The sequence below is a fragment of the Dipodomys merriami genome, unplaced genomic scaffold (genome assembly GCF_024711535.1).
Source record: "Dipodomys merriami isolate MVZ:Mamm:240054 unplaced genomic scaffold, mDipMer1.0.p SCAF_19, whole genome shotgun sequence".
NCBI classification, from domain to species: Eukaryota; Metazoa; Chordata; class Mammalia; order Rodentia; family Heteromyidae; genus Dipodomys; species Dipodomys merriami.
In genome coordinates, this window is record NW_027203270.1 from 17,425,430 (window position 1) to 17,444,505 (window position 19,076).

General features: G+C 46.4%; 1 protein-coding gene across 5 annotated transcripts in view; it reads right to left on the reverse strand.

Annotated features, from left to right (window-relative positions):
* Dhrs7b (dehydrogenase/reductase 7B) overlaps nucleotides 1-17,163 on the reverse strand; it is a 42,378-nt gene extending 25,215 nt beyond the window's left edge. Inside the window, exons 1-2 of one of the 5 annotated variants that reach the window (XM_070027532.1) lie at nucleotides 17,081-17,118; nucleotides 12,471-12,524 (exon numbers count right to left, since the gene is read on the reverse strand). Coding sequence is in view for 1 of the 5 variants with exons in the window: in XM_070027530.1 (XP_069883631.1) it covers nucleotides 17,081-17,100 (20 nt within the window). In the remaining 4 variants the exon portion in view is untranslated. Of the gene's footprint in view, nucleotides 1-12,470; nucleotides 12,525-16,599; nucleotides 16,732-17,080 lie in introns of those variants that run through there. The other 4 variants (XM_070027533.1, XM_070027530.1, XM_070027529.1 and 1 more) reach the window with 4 other exon arrangements.
* Nucleotides 17,164-19,076: the final 1,913 nt, after the last annotated feature.

Sequence of the window (19,076 nt, forward strand, 5' to 3'; positions counted from 1 at the left end):
CCTAGCATGCATGAAGCCCTGGGTTCGATTCCTCAGTACCACATAAATAGAAAAAACTGGAAGTGGTACTGTGGCTAAAGTGGTAGAGTGCTAGCCTTGAGTACATGAAGCTCAGGGACAGTGCCCAGGCCCTGAGTTCAAGTCCTAGGACTGGCAAAAAGAAAAACAACCACTCTAAGCTGCAAGATTTGTTTGAAAACTTCACTGGGACAAAACAATTCCAACTACTGCTGGGCACTGGTGGCTCACACCTGTAATCCTAGCTACTCAGAAGGCTGAGATCTGAAGTTCACGGTTCAAAACCATCCTGGCAGGAACAGTCTATGAGACTCTTATCTCCAATAAAACACTCAGAAAACCAGAAGTGGTGCTGTAATTCAAGTAGTAGAACACTAGCCTTGAGCTGAAATGCTGAGGGACAGCCCCCAAGCCCAGAGTTCAAGCCCCATGACAAAAAAAAAAAAAATCCAACTACTATGCTGGCTCAATAACACTCTACTGGCCCAAAGCCCTGCTGGTTTCTGACTCTTGGACCTTAGATTGGTTACCTTAAAAAATTTGCCGGGTACGGGTGGCTCACGCCTGCAATCCTAGCTACTCAGGAGGCTGAGATCTGAGGATCTTGGTTCAAAGCCAGCCCGGGCAGGAAAGTCCGTAAGACTCTTATCTCCAATAAACCACTAGAAAACTGGAAGTGGCGCTGTGACTCGAGCGGTAGAGTGCTTGCCTTAAGCTGAAGAGTGCAGGGACAGCGTTCAAGCCCCATGACCGACAAAAAAATAAAAATTAAAAAAATTAGACAACATCAGCAACAAGACAGACAATGTGCCAATGTAAACCATGCTTAAAAGAAGTGGTCAGAGCTAGGAAAGTGGCTCAGTGTTAGAGTGCTTGCCTTGTATGCATGAAGCCCTGAGTTGGATTCCTCAGTACCACATAAGCAGAAAATGCTGGAAGTGGCACGTGGCTCAAGTAGAGCACTGAAGAGCTGAGGGACAGTGCCCAGACCCAGAGTTCAGGCCCCACGACCAACCAAAAATAAAGAAGTGGCCAGAACCTAAACTAGAGCAACAGTAACTGGGTGCAAGGATGGGTTTCAAAAACAGGAACAATGGGCTGGGAAGGTGACTCAGAGGTACAGTGCTTGCCTTGCATGCATGAGGCCCTGGGTTCAATTCCTCAGCACCACGTAAGCAGAAAAAAAAAGCCAGAAGTGGCACTGTGGCTCCAGTGGTAGAGTGCTAGCCTTGAGCTGAAGAGCTGAGGGACAGCGCCCAGGCCCAGAGTTCAATCCCCATGACCAAAAACAAAACAAAACAAAAAAAAAACCCCAAGAATGAAATATAGCAACTTATGACACCTGCACTCGAGACTAAACACAATTACACAATAGAGTGGCCATAGCACATACTTGTTCAATATTTACTTAGTACCTACCATGTACCAGCTATTCCAGACTCCAGGGCAAAAACAAAATAAATGAGTATATTGGTATAATTTGTGGAAGGGAAAAAACACATCATTTAATTAGGGATACAGGTGGACCTACTGCAACAATGAAATACACAAGTTGTTATGTCGAAAAAGGAACTTTACAACTTTGGTTGGGGCCGGGCGCTGGTGGCTCACGCCTGTAATCCTAGCTACTCAGGAGGCTGAGATCTGAGGATCACGGTTCAAAGCCAGCCCGGGCAGGAGAGACCGTGAGACTCCTATCTCCAATAAACCACCAGAAAAAACCGGAAGTGGCGCTGTAGCTCAAGTGGTAGAGCGCTCGCCTTGAGCTGAAGAGCTGAGGGACAGCGCCCAGGCCCAGAGTTCAAGCCCCACGACCGACAAAAAAAAAACAAAAAAACAAAAAAAAAAACAACTTTGGTTGGGGGTGGGGGGGAGTCTGGGGGGGAGGGGGGAGGGGGGAGCATGGGAAGGGCTGGGAAGGGGAAACAAACAGGAGGCAACAATGCTTGATAAGAAATGTACTCGTTATCTTGCCCATGTAATTGTAACCCCTCTGTACGGTATTCTCACAATAAATAAAGGAGTAGACATGAAATAACAGGAGATAAGCAACAAAGACAAATAAAATGTCCATTTTAAATATAACCTGAAGGGCTCGGAGGGTGGCTCACTGGTAGAGTGCTTGCCTTGCATGCCTGAGGCCCTGGGTTCGATTCCTCAGCACCACATAAGCAAAAAGAAAAAAATCGGAAGTGGTGCTGGGCTCAAGGGGTAGAGCGCTAGCCTTGAGCTGAAGAGCTGAAGGACAGCACCCAGGCTCAGAGTTCAGGCCCAACAACTGGACTAAATAAATAAATAAAACCTGAACACTGCAAGTAAGGGCAAAAGTTAAGCCAGCAGGGGAAGACCTGTAGGAAGTTCTAGTTGATGAATGTAATTCTGAGTCAGTATTTGTTTCAAATAGATCCCATTCATTTAAACATTATAGGGCTGGGAAGGTGGCTCAGTGCTAGAGTGCTTGCCTTGGATGCATGAGGCCCTGGGTTCGACTCTTCAGCACCACATAAGCAGAAAAAGCCCGAAGTGGGGCTGATGCTCAAGTGGTAGAGTGCTAGCCTTGAGCTGAAGAGCTGAGGGACAGCACCCAGGACCAGAGTTCAGGCCCCATGACTGACCAAAAATAAATAAATATACATTATATAATATATAATTATATATTTATATTTCTTTCTTTTTGCCATCAGCCAACAAATATTGAGTACCCATTGAGGATGTGAAGCCAGGGCCACATTGTGAATAAACAAACCCTAGACTCTGCTGTTACAGGGTTTTGGGACTGTGACAGGGAAGAGCACGACTAGTAAACAAACGCTTGATTACCGTGCAACAAGAACTACAAGATGGCCAGCCAATGCTATTTTAAGCATTTAGCAAACCTGGCTATTTGATTGCTTTTTCCTTCTACTAAAATACCCAGGAACCTGTTCACAGAGGTCCACTGGAAGTGGGAGAAAGGAGGAAGTTCAGCATTAAACTTTACAATAGGCAGACTCAGGGAGATTTGCAGCAGGAACAGAAGCATAACAAAACCCCACAACCGACAAAAAAAAAAAAAAAAAAAAAAGGCTAGTGCTCTACCACTTTGAGCCACAGCTCCACTTGCCATTTTCTGGTGGTTAATTGAAGGTAAAAGTCTCATGGCTTTTCCTCCCAAGGGTAGTTTTGAACAGCGATCCTCAGATCTCAGCCTCCTGAGCAGCTAAGATTACAGACATGAGCCACCAGCACCTAGCTATTTCTGGCTTTTTGCTGATTAACTGGAGGTAAAAGTCTCAAAGAGGGGCTGGGTAGGTGGCTCAGTGGTAGAGTGCTTGCCTTGGATGCATGAGGCCCTGGGTTTAATTCCTCAGCACCACATAAGCAGAAAAGGCTGGAAGTGGCACCGTGGCTCATGTGGTAGAGTGCTGTCCTTGAGCTGAAGAACTAAGGGACAGCGCCCAGGCCGAGTTCAGGCCCCACAACTGACCAAAAAAAAAAAAAAAAAAAAAGAATCTCATAGACTTTCCTTCCTGGGCAAGCTTTAAATCATGGTTCTCAAATCTCAGCCTGCTGAATAGCTAGAACTATAGGCACTGTACCACTGACTGATTGATTTATGCTGTTTTTGTGTCAATACTGAGTGCTTAAACTCTGGGCCTGTTTTTTGTTTTGCCAGTCCTGGGGCTTGAACTCAGGGCCTGGATACTGTCCTTGATCTTCTTTTGCTCATGGCTAGCGCTCTACCACTTGAGCCACAGCTCCACTTCTGGCTATTTCTGTGTATGTGGTACTGAGGAATCAAACCCAGGGCTTCATACATGTCAGTCAAACACTCTTATCACTGAGCCACCTTCCCAGCCCCTGATTTCTTTTTTTGATTGTTATTTTCCTACTGGTACTAGGGCTCAAACTCTAGGCCTTGTGCTTTCACCTGGCTTTTTTTTTTTTTTTTTTTTTGGGGGGGGGGTCCGGTCGTGGGGCCTGAACTCTGGGCCTGGGCGCTGTCCCTCAGCTCTTCAGCTCAAGGCTAGCACTCTACCACTTGAGCCACAGTGCCACTTCTGGTTTTTTTTTTTTCCTTTTTGCTTATGTGGTGCTGAGGAATTGAACCCAGGGCCTCAGGCATGCAAGGCAAGCACTCTACCACTGAGCCACCTTCCCAGCCCCTCACCTGGCTTTTTAACTCAAGGCTGGAGCTCTACAATTTGAGCCACATTTGGCACTTCCAGTTTTCTGGTAGTTAATTGGAAATAAGTATATTGCAGATTTGTCTGCCCAGGTTGGCTCTGAATCTAGATTCTCAGATCTCAATTTTCTGAGTGACTAAGATTATTTCCATGAGCCACTGGCACCTGGCTAATATGCTTTTTAAAATGAAGTTGGAAGCTGGGTATGGTAGCATACCTGGCAAGTCTAGCACTCAGGACTCAAAGGGCAGGAAGACCACAAGTTCAAATGCCAGCCTAGGCTAACTAAAAAGATGCTATTTGAAATATATAACAATGGTCAGCAAAAAGACTCAGAACTGACAACTCAGAGTCAATATCCTACCTTTGTCCTGGCAGATTACCAAACCCATAACTCCATATTTACATTAAATGTGCTGAGAATATTCAAGAATAGGAAATGATACTTTAAGAATGCTATAGGAAACCTATCTGCAATGATAAATATTTTAGTAAAAGGTAGAGGAGAGCCTGGCGCTGGTGGCTCACGCCTGTAATCCTAGCTACTCAGAAGGCTGAGATCTGAGGATCGCGGTTCAAAGCCAGCCCGGGCAGGAGAGACCGTGAGACTCCTATCTCCAATAAAACCACCAGAAAACCGGAAGTGGCGCTGTAGCTCAAGTGGTAGAGCGCCTGCCTTGAACTGAAGAGCTGAGGGACAGCGCTCAGGCCCAGAGTTCAAGCCCCACGACCGACCAAAAAAAAAAAAAAAAAAAGGTAGAGGAGACAGGAACCAGTGGCTCACACCTATAATCCTAGCTGTTCAGGAGGCTGAAATCTGAGGATTACAGTTTGAAGCCAGCCTGGGCCAATTAATCACCAAAAAATCCGGGAAGTGGAGCTTTAGCTCAAATGGTAGAGGACTAGCCTTGAGCAAAAAAGCTCAGGAACAATGTCCAGGCTCTGACTTCAAGCCCCAGTACTAGCACCAAAAAATTAAAATAGGGGGAAACCTGGGTCTATGGAGGCCAATGGCTGGCTGTTTGCTTTTCTGGTTCCTATTCAGCCTTTTTCCCTCACCTCTTCACCACGACCTTTCACACAGTTGCCTCCTCCTTAGATGGCAGTGCTCTGAGAAGAGAATTTGGCACACCTACCTCCCACACCTTTTCTGTGGAGAGAATCTTATACAGGTTTCTTGCATGAAACTGAACCATGGAGATAAACCACTCCAGTCCTCTTAGATAACAGAAAACCTGGGGCCAAGATGTGTTAATAAAACAGGCAAGCCAGGGGCTACTGGCTCACACCTGTAAATTCTAGCTACTCAGGAGGCTGAGATCTGAGGATCATGGTTCAAAGCCAGCCCAGGCTGGAAGGTCTGTGAGATTTTTATCTCCAATTAACCACCAGAAAACCAGAAGTGGTGCTGTGTGTGCATCAAGTGGTAGAGCATTCACCTTGAACTGAAAAGCTCAGGGACAGCACCCAGGCCCAGAGTTCAAGCCCCATTACCAACAAAAAAATAAAACAAGCCAACAATAAATAAAAATTAGAAAATAATGCCTACACTCTATAAGTAACGAGTCCCTGCAGCATCATTTCTGGGAAAGATTACTTAAACAAATAAAAGCCAAGTTACAATCCAGGAAGAATTAAATGTTGCTTCAAATAGTCTCAGTGTTGGATTCTTGATTATTTTGGAATGCAATAAACTATATCTAAACAGTGGCAGGTTTAGATACACAATCTGCCGCTGCCCACTGTCTCTCTCAATCTGCCTTACTGTAATTTATCTAGGACCATGTTTCACCCTGAATTCCAAGTTATTTTTGGAACTGAAAAACACAATTGTGAAATTTAACTGGGAAATGCCCTTTACTCTGAAGCAGCACTTTAAAGAAAAAGTATATGATGATTCTACTTAAAATCTATATTATACTGACTTTAATGCCAGGAAATATACAGGAAAGCAGAGACCCACTTAATTGAAGGAACACGTGATAACCTGAGATGGTGCTGCCATTGCCAACATCTACACTTATGTTTAAAAATAGCCTTACCTAGCCAGGCACTGGTAGCTCATGCCTGCAATACTAGCTATTCAGGAAGCTGAGATCTGATCACAGTTTGAAGCCAGCCTGAGCAGGTAAGCCCGTAAGACTATTATCTCCAATAAAATACTCAGAAAAAGCTGGAAGTGGTGCTGTGGCTCAAGTGGTAGAATGCTAGCCTTGAGCAAAAGACTCAGGAATAGCACCCAGGCCCAGAATTCAAGCCCCAGAACCAGCCAAAAAAAAGGCGGGGAGGGGGCCAGGAATGTGGCTTGTGGTAAAGTGCTTGCCTAGCATGCATGAAGCCCTGGATTTGATTTCTCAGTACCACATAAACAGAAAAAGCTGGAAGTGGCACTGTGGCTTAAGTGGTAGAGCATTAGCCTTGAGCACAGAGAGGCTCAGGAGCACAGAGAGGCTCAGGGACAGCGCCCAGGCTGAGTTCAAGCCCCAGGACCAGAAGAAAAAAAAAGGAATCTCTGGACTGGCTTAGAACTTGGATCCTTATATATCAGCCTCCAGAGTAACTAGACAGTGGCATGAGCCACCATCACCCAGCTAGACTTTTTTTTGGTCAGTCGTGGGGCTTGAACTCTGGGCCTGGATCCTGTTCCTCAGCTCTTCAATTCAAGGCTAGCGCTCTACTACTTGAGCCACAGCACCACTTCCGGCTTTTTTCTGCTTATGTGGTGCTGAGGAATCGAATCCAGGGCCTCATGCATGCAAGGCAAGCACTCTACCACTGAGCTTGCCTTCACCACATAAGCAGAAAAAAAAAACAGAAGTAGCACTGTGGCTCAAGTGGTAGAGTGCTAGCCTTGAGCTGAAGAGCTAAGGGACAGCGCCCAGGCCCAGAGTTCAGGCCTCACAACAGGAGGGGTGCGGGGGGGGGGGGGGGTGGAGGAGCGCATTTGAGTCAGAAAAGGCAGGATTTGGGTGTCTTTTCTGTCATATGGAAAAATGCTGAAGGTTGTTGAGGTGGGATGATGGATATGTGGAGTTTTACTGTACTGTTCTTTTGTGTACATCAGCCATTTCCATTTCTCATGTTCAATTTCACTCAAATGATGCTAGATTAGTGTCTATAATCAGCTCTATGAAATCTGCTAACAAATCTACTTAGAACACTAAAAGGAACAAACTGACCAATGTCAAGTTACTATGACATCAATAGTGAGTAGCATGGTGGGTAGGGTCTTAAACAGGACTTTAGGTGGGACCTGAGACAGGTGACTACAGAGTATATCATCAGATTTCCACACTTCATTCAGTTCCTGATACATTTTATGCACCAGAGAGCTCAGAGTCACATTGCATCAATGTAGTCCAATCACTACCTGCTTCAGAAGCATGTTAAAATATAGATCCAGGACCCTACTCAGACTGAAGACCACTAATACAGAAGAGTTGAGATCTGGGAATCTGGCTCTCTAGGTCGTCCTCTGGTGGGCTTGATGAACACTAAACTTTGGAGACCCTGAATATCTCTGTAGCTATTAGCCAGCATGATCTGCTGACTTCCACTGACAGGATTTGACATTGCCTCTCTTCCAGCCTCAGGAATCTGGTAGCAGCTCCCCCAGGCCTCCTACCTGCACCCCACCACTCCAAATGCTTGGAAACAACTGGGACCAATCTCACCAGGCCCTTACATCAGTCACTATTAGCAGACCAAAAAATTTAGGATATCTTCTGGCTCCTGAATCCCAAACCACGTTGTATATAACCTTTTCTACCCCATCTCTCAACCCCGTTATTCTGAGACCTTGTGGTCTATTCCCAGAAAGATCCTTTTCATTTTCAGCCTCTACTCAGAATGGTACCTTTACTCCTCTTGCTCCAACAATGCCTGGTGCTTCCTGAGGACAGGCTCTCCTGCAGTCCTGTGCAGTGGTGGCTGTGTACTCTCCACACGCCTACATAATGGCTTGGAGGTACAGTAGGGTCATCTTTGTTCCTCCTCCTATAACCAGTCAGGCTCGACTACCCACTACCCTTCATTCAAATCATGCATCTTCCCCCTGGCCATCCCCTTTGCCATCCATTATCTGGAGACCTTGAGTTCCTCTCTTCTGAACTTCCCCTGTTGTCATAATTCTTAGTAATTTGTATTGATATGGATACTTCTTCCAGTACCCTGCCCTCTCAGTTCCTTGACCTCCTGTCCCCTATCATCCTATCTTGCATCATACTTCAGCCACTCACTACCATGCTCACTTACGATCTTATCATTACCAGAGACATTAATGAGGTGGCTAGTCATGAACATGGAATATCTCTTCATTTACTTCTTATCTCCAATGAACCGGCAAAAAGGCAGAAGTGGAGCTGTGGTTCAACTGGTGGAATGCCAACCTTAAGTTCAAACTCCAGTACCAGCACACACATACACGCCCGTGCACACAAAGGATGGGCAAAAGTGGCTCATGCCTGTAATCCTAGCTACTTAGGAAGCTGAGATCTGAGGAGCACTGAGCCAGCCAGGGAAGAAAACTCTTATTTCCAATTAACCAGCAAAAGCTGGACATAGGGGGCTGGGAAGGTGGCTCAGTGGTAGAGTGCTTGCCTTGCATGCATGAGGCCCTGGGTTCGATTCCTCAGCACCGCATAAGCAAAAAGAAAAAAGCCAGAAGTGGCGCTGTGGCTCAAGTAGTAGAGCGCTAGCCTGAGCTGAAGAGCTGAGGGACAGCGCCCAGGCCCAGAGTTCAGGCCCCACGACCGAACCCCCCCCCAAAAAAAAAAAAGGCTGGACATAGAGCTGTGGCTCAAGTGGTAGAATGCTAGCCTTGAGCACAAAAGCTCAGGGACAGTACCCAAGCACTGAGTTAAAGCCTAGACTGATTTAAAAAAAAAAAAAAAAGGCTGGGTGCTGGTGGCTCAAACCTGCCACCCTAGCTATTCAGGAGGCTGAGATCTAAGGGTCTCGGTTCAAAGGTAGCCTGAGAAGGAAAGGCCATGAAATTCTTATCTCCAATAAGCCACCAGAAAACCAGAAGTGGTGCTGTAGCTCAAGTGGTAGAGAGCTAGCCTTGAGCTTAAGAGCCTAGGGACAGTGCTCAGGCCGAGTTCAAGCCCCATGACCGACCAAAAAAAAAAAAAAAAGGTGTTATGAAGCCAGTTGTCTGTGGTTCATTCCTGTAATCCTAACTCCTCAGGAAGCTGGACTGAGATATGAGGAACAAAGTTCAAGGCCAGTCCAGATAGGAAAGTCTGTGAGTCTCTTATCTCCAATTAACCACCAACAGACTGAAAGAAGGTAGAGCACCAGTCTTGAGAGAATAAGCAAAGGGACAACTCTTGGATACAGAGTAGTAGCACAAAGCAAAAAAAAGAAAGAAAAAAGATTTTAGCTATAGTTGAGAGAACTGTCTTATATTCCCAATTTGCTGAGAATTGTCCTTATGAACAGTGTTGAAACTTGTTAAATACTTCTTCTACATCTATTAATATGATCATGTGAATTTTTTTCTCTAGCCTGTTGATATGATAGATTATGTCAATTTTTTTGGGGGGGGTCCAGTCATGGGGCCTGAACTCTGGGCCTGGGCGCTGTCCCTCAGCTCTTCAGCTCAAGGCTAGCACTCTACCCCTTGAGCCACAGCGCCACTTCCGGCTTTTTTTTGTTCTTTTTGCTTATGTGGTGCTGAGGAATCGAACCCAGGGCCTCAGGCATGCAAGGCAAGCGCTCTACCACTGAGCCACCTTCCCAGCCCCAAATTATGTCAATTTTTAAACAGCACTAGACTAAGAAATTCAAACCAGGAAGTAAGCTGAACAGAAATTCCCTACCTACCATCTTCTCCTCAGATGTTAAGTTATAACTATAGCTGGGCACCAGTGGCTCATACCTGTAATCCTAGCTACTCAGAAGGCTGAGATCTGAGGATCACAGTTCAAAGCCAGCCTGGGCAGAAAAATCCATTAGACTCTTATCTCCAATTAACCTCCAGAAAACCTGAAGTGGCACTGTGGCTCAAGCAGTAGAGTGCTCTCCTTGAGCTGAAGAGCTGAGGGACAGCGCCCACGCCCAGAGTTCAAGCTCCAAGACCAACCAAAAAAAAAAAAAAAAAAGAACTATAAGAGGTAGAGACAAAATTGGAGGGAATGCTGGCAAATGCATGTTCTGATATTTACACTAATAATACCTGTGTTTTGTTTGGGTAAGCCTAAATATCACTTCTTCACGTTCGTGCCAGGTCTAGGGCTTGAACTCTGGGCCTGTACACTGTCTCTGAGCTTTTATGCCCAAAGCTATGCTCTACAACTTGAGCCACAGCTCCACTCTGGCTTTTTGCTGTTTAATTGGAGATAAGAGCTTCATGAACTCCCTGCCCGAGTTGGCCTTGAACCAAGGTCCTCAGATTCCAACCTTCTGACTAGCTAGGATTACAGGCATGAGCCACTTGTGCCCAGCTCATGTTTTCCATTGTGTTTAATAACTAGGAGTGGCTAGACCGCATGACCAAGTATAGCCCCCTCCCTACCAGCTCAAATTCCAGATAAAAACTATCATTTTGACCATCTACTCCCATTTCCAGTGTGGGAAGCAGGATCTATTTTTCTCCCTTTCCTACTTTCCCTCCAGTACTAAATCTTTGCTAAACTTCTACCTTGGGAGACTCCCCATTTTGTGAAGCTCCTTCCTAAAAATGTTTTCCACTGTGGATTTCAAGTATCTGTGATTTGCAAGGAAACTGAGAAGTGAGGAGAATCCCCTCCTTCCTTGTTTAGCAATCCTACCTGGTAAATAGCACTCAATCCATATCTTGGGTCCCCATTGAAGAGCCAGATCTTTCCTACACAAATCTAATGAGACCATTCCCTGACTGAAAATCTCCTATGGCTTCCCACTCTCAGAAAAACCCAAGTCCTTGGCATGGCCCACCAGACCAATACCCCTGGCCTCTACTGTTAAGAGTCTCACAGTCCCAACCCTTTCTCCCTTCTCTGGGAGTTTAAGCTAAAGAGGGCAGAGATCATGCCCCTACTTTTTCACCACTGTAACCCTAGCACATGCTAAATAAAAAATACTGGCTGGGTGCCGGTGGCTCATGCCTGTGATCCTAGCTGCTCAGGAGGCTGAGATTTGAGAATCTCAGTTCAAAGCCAGCCCTGGCAGAAAAGGCTGTGAGAGACTTATTTCCAAAGAACTGCCAGTAAACCAGAAGTAGCACTGTGGTTCAAAGTGGTAGAGCACTAGCCTTGAGCAAAACAGCCCAGGCCCTGAGTTCAAGCCCCACAGCTGAAAAACAAAACTAACCTCTGTAGCATCTTAAGTAGCAGGCAGGTGACATACTGAAGTACCACAGTGGAAGGAAAGAGTCTATACATGTTTGTATCCTTGGAAGCTAACAACAGGCTTGAAGCAGGGAAGGATGAAACAATGTTAAACCAGAGACACACATGATGAGATACAATTTTGGCACTTGGCATTGAATTGACTGCCCACTGCAAATTACTATATGCTGATAAGGTCTCATATTTAGATATTTATCCCATTTCCTATCCCCATATCCCATCCTGTGGGTACCAAGTAGTCTAGCCATATATTTGAACACAGGAAACTGGGCTCTGACGCACAGCTAGAAAATAAGATGCAGGGCTGGGAAGGTGGCTCAGTGGCAGAGCACTTGCCTTGCATGCTCGAGGCCCTGGGTTCGATTCCTCAGTACCACATACGAAAAAAGAAAAAAGCCGGAAGTAGTAGAGCGCTAGCCTTGAGCTGAAGAGCTGAGGGACAGCGCCCAGGCCAAGAGTTCAGGCCCAACGACCGGACCCGAAAAAAAAAAAAAAAGAAAATAAGATGCAAACTATGGAGCTAGATTGCATGTTCTGAAAAGTAAACTAGTCAAGGAGCAGTACAGGATTTTACCTCACCCAATTTCCCCACCCCCAGTCACTGTAATACAGGATAATACACAAGCTCCTGCTTGTGTCAAGGTCTCAAGGCTTCCCACATGGCCACTGGTAGCTCTTTGCCTAATTAACTCCAAGACAGCCTTGTAACTCTTTGCCCAATTACTCCAAGACAGCTGGGGACAGCCTCTCCCTATTCCCTCCCCTATCACTGACCCCATCAAGTATCCTCATAGGACCCTCTACAATCCTCCACACCACACATCACAATTGAAATTCATGTTTACCTTCGTGGTCTATTTACAACTTGAGGAGAAAGGCTGTATCTGTTTTGGTCACTATTATTTCCCCAAAGAGCTAGCACATTGTAGGTACACAATAGGAATTCAATAAATACCTGTTAAATGAAGGAATGGTGGGCTGAAGTGTAGCTCAGTGGCAGTGCACTTGCCTGGGAAAAAAGAGGTGGAGGAGGAGCAGGAGGAGGAAGAAGAGAAATGAACGTGATATGTAGGTAAGCACTGAGCTTGGGAGTGACATGAAACTGACTCTGTTCTTTTATAGTTGTGTGCCTGTGCATAAAATTCTTACCATCTTGCAGGCCATTTATTCCTATATAAATAAATACAGTAGCTTACTGTCTTGAAAACTTGAAAACCTATAATGAAGTTTTTTTGTTGTTGTTGTTTTTTTTTTTTTTTTTTTTTTTGGGTCCGGTCGTGGGGCCTGAACTCTGGGCCTGGGCGCTGTCCCTCAGCTCTTCAGCTCAAGGCTAGCGCTCTACCACTTGAGCCACAGCGCCACTTCCGGCTTTTTTCTTTTTGCTTAATGTGGTGCTGAGGAATCGAACCCAGGGCCTTATGCATGCAAGGCAAGTGCTCTACCACTGAGCCACCTTCCCAGCCCCTGAAGTTTTTTTTTTTAGTCATGTGGCTTGAACTCGGCCTGGGCACTATCCCTCAGCTCTTCAGCTCAAGGCGAGCCACAGTACTACTTCTGGTTTTCTGAGTGGTTTATTGAAGATAAGAGTCTCATGGATTTTCCTGCCCAGGTTGGCTTGGAACTGTGATCCTCAGATCTCAGCCTCCTGAGTAGCTAGGATTACAGACCTGAGCCACTGACCCCTGGCTATAATGAAGTTCTTAGCATAGCAAATCACAAATGCTCAATAAACTATTACATATATTAACATTTTAGGGGTGGGGGTGCTGGTCCTGAGGCTTACAATCAAGGCCTAGGTGCTGTCTCTGAGCTTTTTTTTTGCTCTACCACTTGAGCCACAGTTCCGCTTCCAGTTTGTTGGTGGTTAACTGGACGTAAGAGTGTGATGGACTTTCCTGCCTAAACTGGCTTTGAACCCCAATCCTCAAATCTCAGTAACTAGGACTACACACATGAGCCATGTGTTCCTCGCATAGCTTTTCCCATCTATGCTGTGTTTCCAAGCAGCCAGTTCCCTCTAGCCAGAGGGCCTAAGTGGATCAAATATTAACTCTTACAGGCTGAGTGGCCCTAATCTGAAAATCCAAGTGACCCCCAAATCCAAACTTTTTTATTTTTATCTTACTGGTATGGGGTTGCTTTCTCAGCTGACTACCACCTGAACCAGTATCTCTAATCTAGTTTGTTGCTGATTCATTGGAGATGTAATCTCTCAGAGTTTTCTGACATGTCTGGTTTTGTACCATTATCTTCCAGGTCTTAACCTCCTGAATAGCTAGGATTACAGGTGTAAAGGTATGAGCCACTACACCTGGCTCTAATCTAGACCTTGATGAGCAAAACTGACACTACCACAAGTGAAAAATACATACCTGACTTGTATAAACAGCCACATAAAAATGAAGGTTCAGGGGCTGGGAAGGTGGCTCAGTGGTACAGCACTTGCCTTGCATGCCTGAGGCCCTGAGTTCGATTCCTCAGCACCACATAAGCAAAAAGGAAAAAAAAAGCTGGAAGTGGCGCTGTGGCTCAAGTGGTAGAGCGCTAGCCTTGAGCTGAAGAGCTGAGGGACAGCGCCCAGGCCCAGAGTTCAGGCCCCACGACCATACCCAAAAAAAAAAAAAAAAGAAGGTTCACTAAAAATACTTTGTAAAATTACTTTCAAGCTGGGCGCCGGTGGCTCATGCTTGTAATCCTAGCTACTGAGGAGGCTGAGATCTGAGGATCACAGCTCAAAATCAGCCTGGGCAGGAAAGTCAATGAGACTCTTAGCTCCAATTAACCACCAGAAAATCTGAAGTGGAGCTGTGCCTCAAGTGGTAGAGCGCTAGCCCTGAGCTGAAGAGCTGAGGGATAGTGTCCAGGCCCAGAGTTCAAGCCCCGCAACCAAAAAAAATTACTTTCAGGGACTGGGAATGTGGCTCAGTGGTAGAGTGCTTGCCTAAGATGTATGAAGTCCTGGGTTCGATTCTTCGGAACCACATACACAGAAAAAGCCAGAAGTGGCATTGTAGCTCAAGTGGCAGAGCACTAGCCTTGAGCAAAAGAAGCTCACGGACAGAGCCTCGGCCCTGAGCTCAAGCCTCAGGACTGGCAAAATAAATAAATAAATGCTTCTGATCTCTATTATTATGAAGCAGAGGACAGAAATATGGTAGGGAGGACACAAACAGCTCCCTTCCTGCAAACACTCTGTTACATGTTTGAGTAAAACAGATCCTTTTTTTTTTTTTTTTTTTTGCCAGTCATGAGGCTTGAACTCTGGGCCTGGGCACTGTCCCTGAGCTGCTTTTGCTCAAGCACTCTACTGCTTGAACCACAGTGCCACTTCTGGTTTTTCCAGTTTATGTGGTACTGAGGAATCAAATCCAGGGCTTCATGCATGCTAGGCAAGCACTCTACCACTAAGCCACATTCCCAGCCAAAGAAATCTTTTTTTTTTTTTTTTTTTTGCCAGTCCTGGGGCCTGAACTCTAGGCCTGGGTGCTATCCCTCAGCTCATCAGCTCTTTTTAGCTCAAGACTAGTGCTCTTACCATCTGAGCCACAGGGCCACTTCCAGCTTTTTCTGTTTATGTGGTGCTCAGGAATCGAACTCAGGGCCTCATGCATACAAAGCAAGCACTCTACCACTGAGCCACCTTCCCAGCCCCCCAAAGAAATCTTTTAAGAAGAAAAAAAAAAGGAATCTATTGTTTTATCTAATCAGAAAATGCAGAAGTGATGCAAGTTATGATTACTATGATTTCAATGAGATATTATCAACCTCACAGTCTTGCCTTCAGGCTGGCTTCTCTTCTGATGGTAAAATAGCCTCTAATAATAATGGGCTACCCATACTACTGAAGTGAAGCCCTGAATTTCCCTCTAAATGGACAGGCATCTGTCTACAAGTGACAGCCATCACTAGTGGATGTAGTGTTTTTTCAAAAGTATGTTAGGCCATATTTCTTTTCCCAAGCTCCTTGGAACTGGCTTTGACATGCAACTTTGTAACACTTATCTCAATAGTCACTCACTGCTGAATATTTTGTACTACATAACTTTCAGTCAGCTATTAATCAAGCCTCACTACATTGCTTTTTTTTTGCCAGTCCTGGGGCTTCAACTCTGGGCCTGGGTGCTGTCCCTGGGCTCCTTTTATTCAAGGCTAGTGCTCTACCATCTGAGCCACGACGCTACTTCCAGATTTTTCTGTGATTAATTGGTGTTAAGAGGCTAATGGACTTTTCTGCCCAGGCTAGCTTTGAACCACGATCCTCAGGTCGCAGCTCCCTAGGTAGCTAGGATTACAGGGTGAGCCACCAGTGCTCCGCTACCACACTGCTTTTGAAACTGTTGTAACGCCACTCTAGGGAAATCCAGGAGTGGTCACCCCGGACCAAATTCTAGCCACAGACTCTTCCATTTCCACTTGCTCCTAGCATAAGGCTCAGGATAAACACAAAAGCATTATCTACGGACAAAATTGAGGGCCTCCATAGATGGATCGGGTTACAGCAAGACTCCAATTTTTTTTTTCACTTTTAAAAATTATCATATACGGTATCTCACTAGGTTGCCCTTGAGCTCCTGACTTCAAGTGACTCTCTTGTGTCGGCTCCCGGAGTTCAGAGTAACTAGGACTACTACATATGTGTGCCAAACATGCCTGGGGGGAAGGTTAGAGATGAAACCCCAGATTCACACACTAAGCTAATGCTCTACATTGAGGTACATCTTCAGACATTAGTCTTTTATTTTTTATATTTTTTTTGGGGGGGGGGAACCTGGGCGCTGTCCCTCAGCTCTTCAGCTCAAGGCTAACACTCTACCCCTTGAGCCACAGCGCCCCTTCTGGTTCTCAGAAAGAATAAACTCAAATCACTATAGCAAATGCTTAAGAACCTAACAGAATCGTATCTCCTTTATATTCATCTGCAGCTTTACGGGTGGGCGGATTATTTCGCAAAGTTGCCCCTGGGAAGAAAAAAAACAGACGCGAAGGACTTAGGATATTTGCCCAAGTTGACAAGGGTTGGAGATTCAGTCAACTAACCATCAGTACCCTCCCCTGCCTTCTGAAAAACGGTATGGTCTTGGTACCTGTCACCAAGCTAGGGTGTGCCACGGGCCTCAGAGCCCCGGTCCGGTCAGTCCACCCACACCTTCCCGCTCACGCTGCAGGCGGCTCCCGCGACGGAACTGAGGCCCGACGGGCGCGCGCATGCGAACTTGGGGCGTCGCAGCCTCCGACAGGCACCGCCCAGCCTCGAGGGAGGGGGTTGGGGGAAAACCGCCGCACCACCGCTCGGGTTTCCAGCCACGACAACGCAGGCCATGAGGGCCTCGGCGCCCGAGCCGGCGCTCCGGCCTCCAGAGCTGGGCTCAGCCTCCTTCGAAGTGGGGGGCGTCGCGGGGAACCGGAAGGCTCCCGAGGACGCAGCGGGCCCCGCGGGGTCCGCAGCCTGCGCTCAGCCTCCACGCCGCTCCCCGCCCCTCACCCGGGCAAGCAGCGCCTCAAGTGAACCCTCAGCTCACAGTCTGACTCCGTCCCCCACGCAAGGACGCCCCCCGCGGCCTCTACCTGCACTTGAAAGAAACCATGGTGGACCAACTTCATCCTCCCGCCTCGGAAGTGACGCGACCCAGCCGACTAGACTCCATCCAATCACAGGGCTCAAGTTGCGCATGCGCCTCTAGGTCGGGGCAAGAAAGACCTAGGAGACCCCTTTCAGGTTCCCAAGGGAAATTCAGGAGACAGTGGATTGGGCTCCAGGGAATAGGTAAACATACAAACATGCATACACACACACACACGATTTTATACACATACATGAGTATATATTGTTTTGAGGTTCTTTTTGTCGGTCGTGGGTCTTGAACTCTGGGCCTGGGCGCTATCCCTGGGCGCTATCCCTGAGGTCTTCAGCTCACTTTACCACTTGAGCCACAGCGCCACTTCTGGCTTTCTGGTGATTTATTGGAGATAAGATTATATGGACTTTGTTGCCCTGGCTGGCTTTGAACCTTGGTCCTCAGATTTCAGCCTCCTGAGTAGCTAGGAAAACAGGCCTGAGCCGCTGGTGCCCGGCATGCGTATGTATGTTGGATTACATATATATGTTTTTAATGGTAGAACTGTTTGAGGAGGTAGAGGAAAATATTATATTTGTAAATGAAGATGATAAAACAAAACTCACTGAGATCATGCCTGTAATTCTAGCTACTCAGGAGGCTGAGATTTCTTAAGAGGTTTGAAGCCAGTCCAGACAAGAAACTCCATGAGACTCTGATCTCCAACTAAAAAGCAAAAAGCCAGAAGTGGAGATATGGCTCAAGAGGTAGAGCACTAACCTTGAGGAAAAAAAAAAAAAAGACCTCAGGGACAGCACCTATAGAATTTAAGCCCCAGGACTGGCACTAAAAAAAAAAAAAAAAAAAAAAAAAAAACCTAGGTGCTGGTGGCTCACACCTGTAATACCAGCTACTCAAGAGGCTGAGATCTGGGGATCATGGTTCAAAGCCAGCCAGGGCAGGAAAGTCCATGAGAGTCTTATCTCCAATTAACCACCAGAAAACCGGAAGTGGAGCTGTGGCTCAAGTGGTAAAGTGTTAGCCTTGAGCTGAAGACCTCAGGGATAGCGCCCAGGCCCAGAGTTCAAGACCCACGACCTACAGAAACAAAACAAAACAAAAACTTCTGACTATGGGGAGATAGCTTGCATTGTAATTTCTATCCTCCTTATTTCACTATTAAAAAAAAAACTTAGCCGGGCGCTGGTGGCTCACGCCTGTAATCCTAGCTACTCAGGAGGCTGAGATCTGAGGATCGCGGTTCAAAGCCAGCCCGGGCAGGAGAGACCGTGAGACTCCTATCTCCAATAAACCACCAGAAAACCGGAAGTGGCGCTGTAGCTCAAGTGGTAGAGCGCTCGCCTTGAGCTGAAGAGCTGAGGGACAGCGCCCAGGCCCAGAGTTCAAGCCCCACGGCCGACAAAAAAAAAAAACAAAAAAAAAAAACAAAAAAAACTTAACAGAGCTATTAAATGACAAAGGCAGTAGGTACTGGGAAAGTAAGTGAGCAAGGGATCATACATGTGTGAAATAAGGTGAACCGTCTTCAAATGATTACAATACAATTACATGACAAATGGGGTGGAAGTGCTAGAGGTGCTAAAGGAATGGCAAAGGAAAATGGAAAGGGTGAGTATGGTCAAAATGCTTTATGTTCACTTGTGAAAATAAATGAGGCTTACTGAGATTGGTTTGGGAAGGAAAAGGTGAGATAAAAGTGATGAAAGGGATGGGAAGGTAGCTCAGTGGTAAAGTGCTTGCCTTGTATGTATGAGGCCCTGGGTTTGATTCCTCAGCACCGTATGAGCAGAAAAAGCCAGAACTGGCACTGTGGCTCTAAGTGGTAGAGCACTAGCCTTGAGCTGAAGAGCTAAGACAGTGCCCAGACCCAGAGTTGAGAGAGAGACAGAGATAGAGAAGTCTAAGCCAGGCACCAGTGGCTCATGCCTGTAATCCTAGCTACTCAGGAGGCTGAGATCTGAGGATCACGGTTCAAAGCCAGCCCA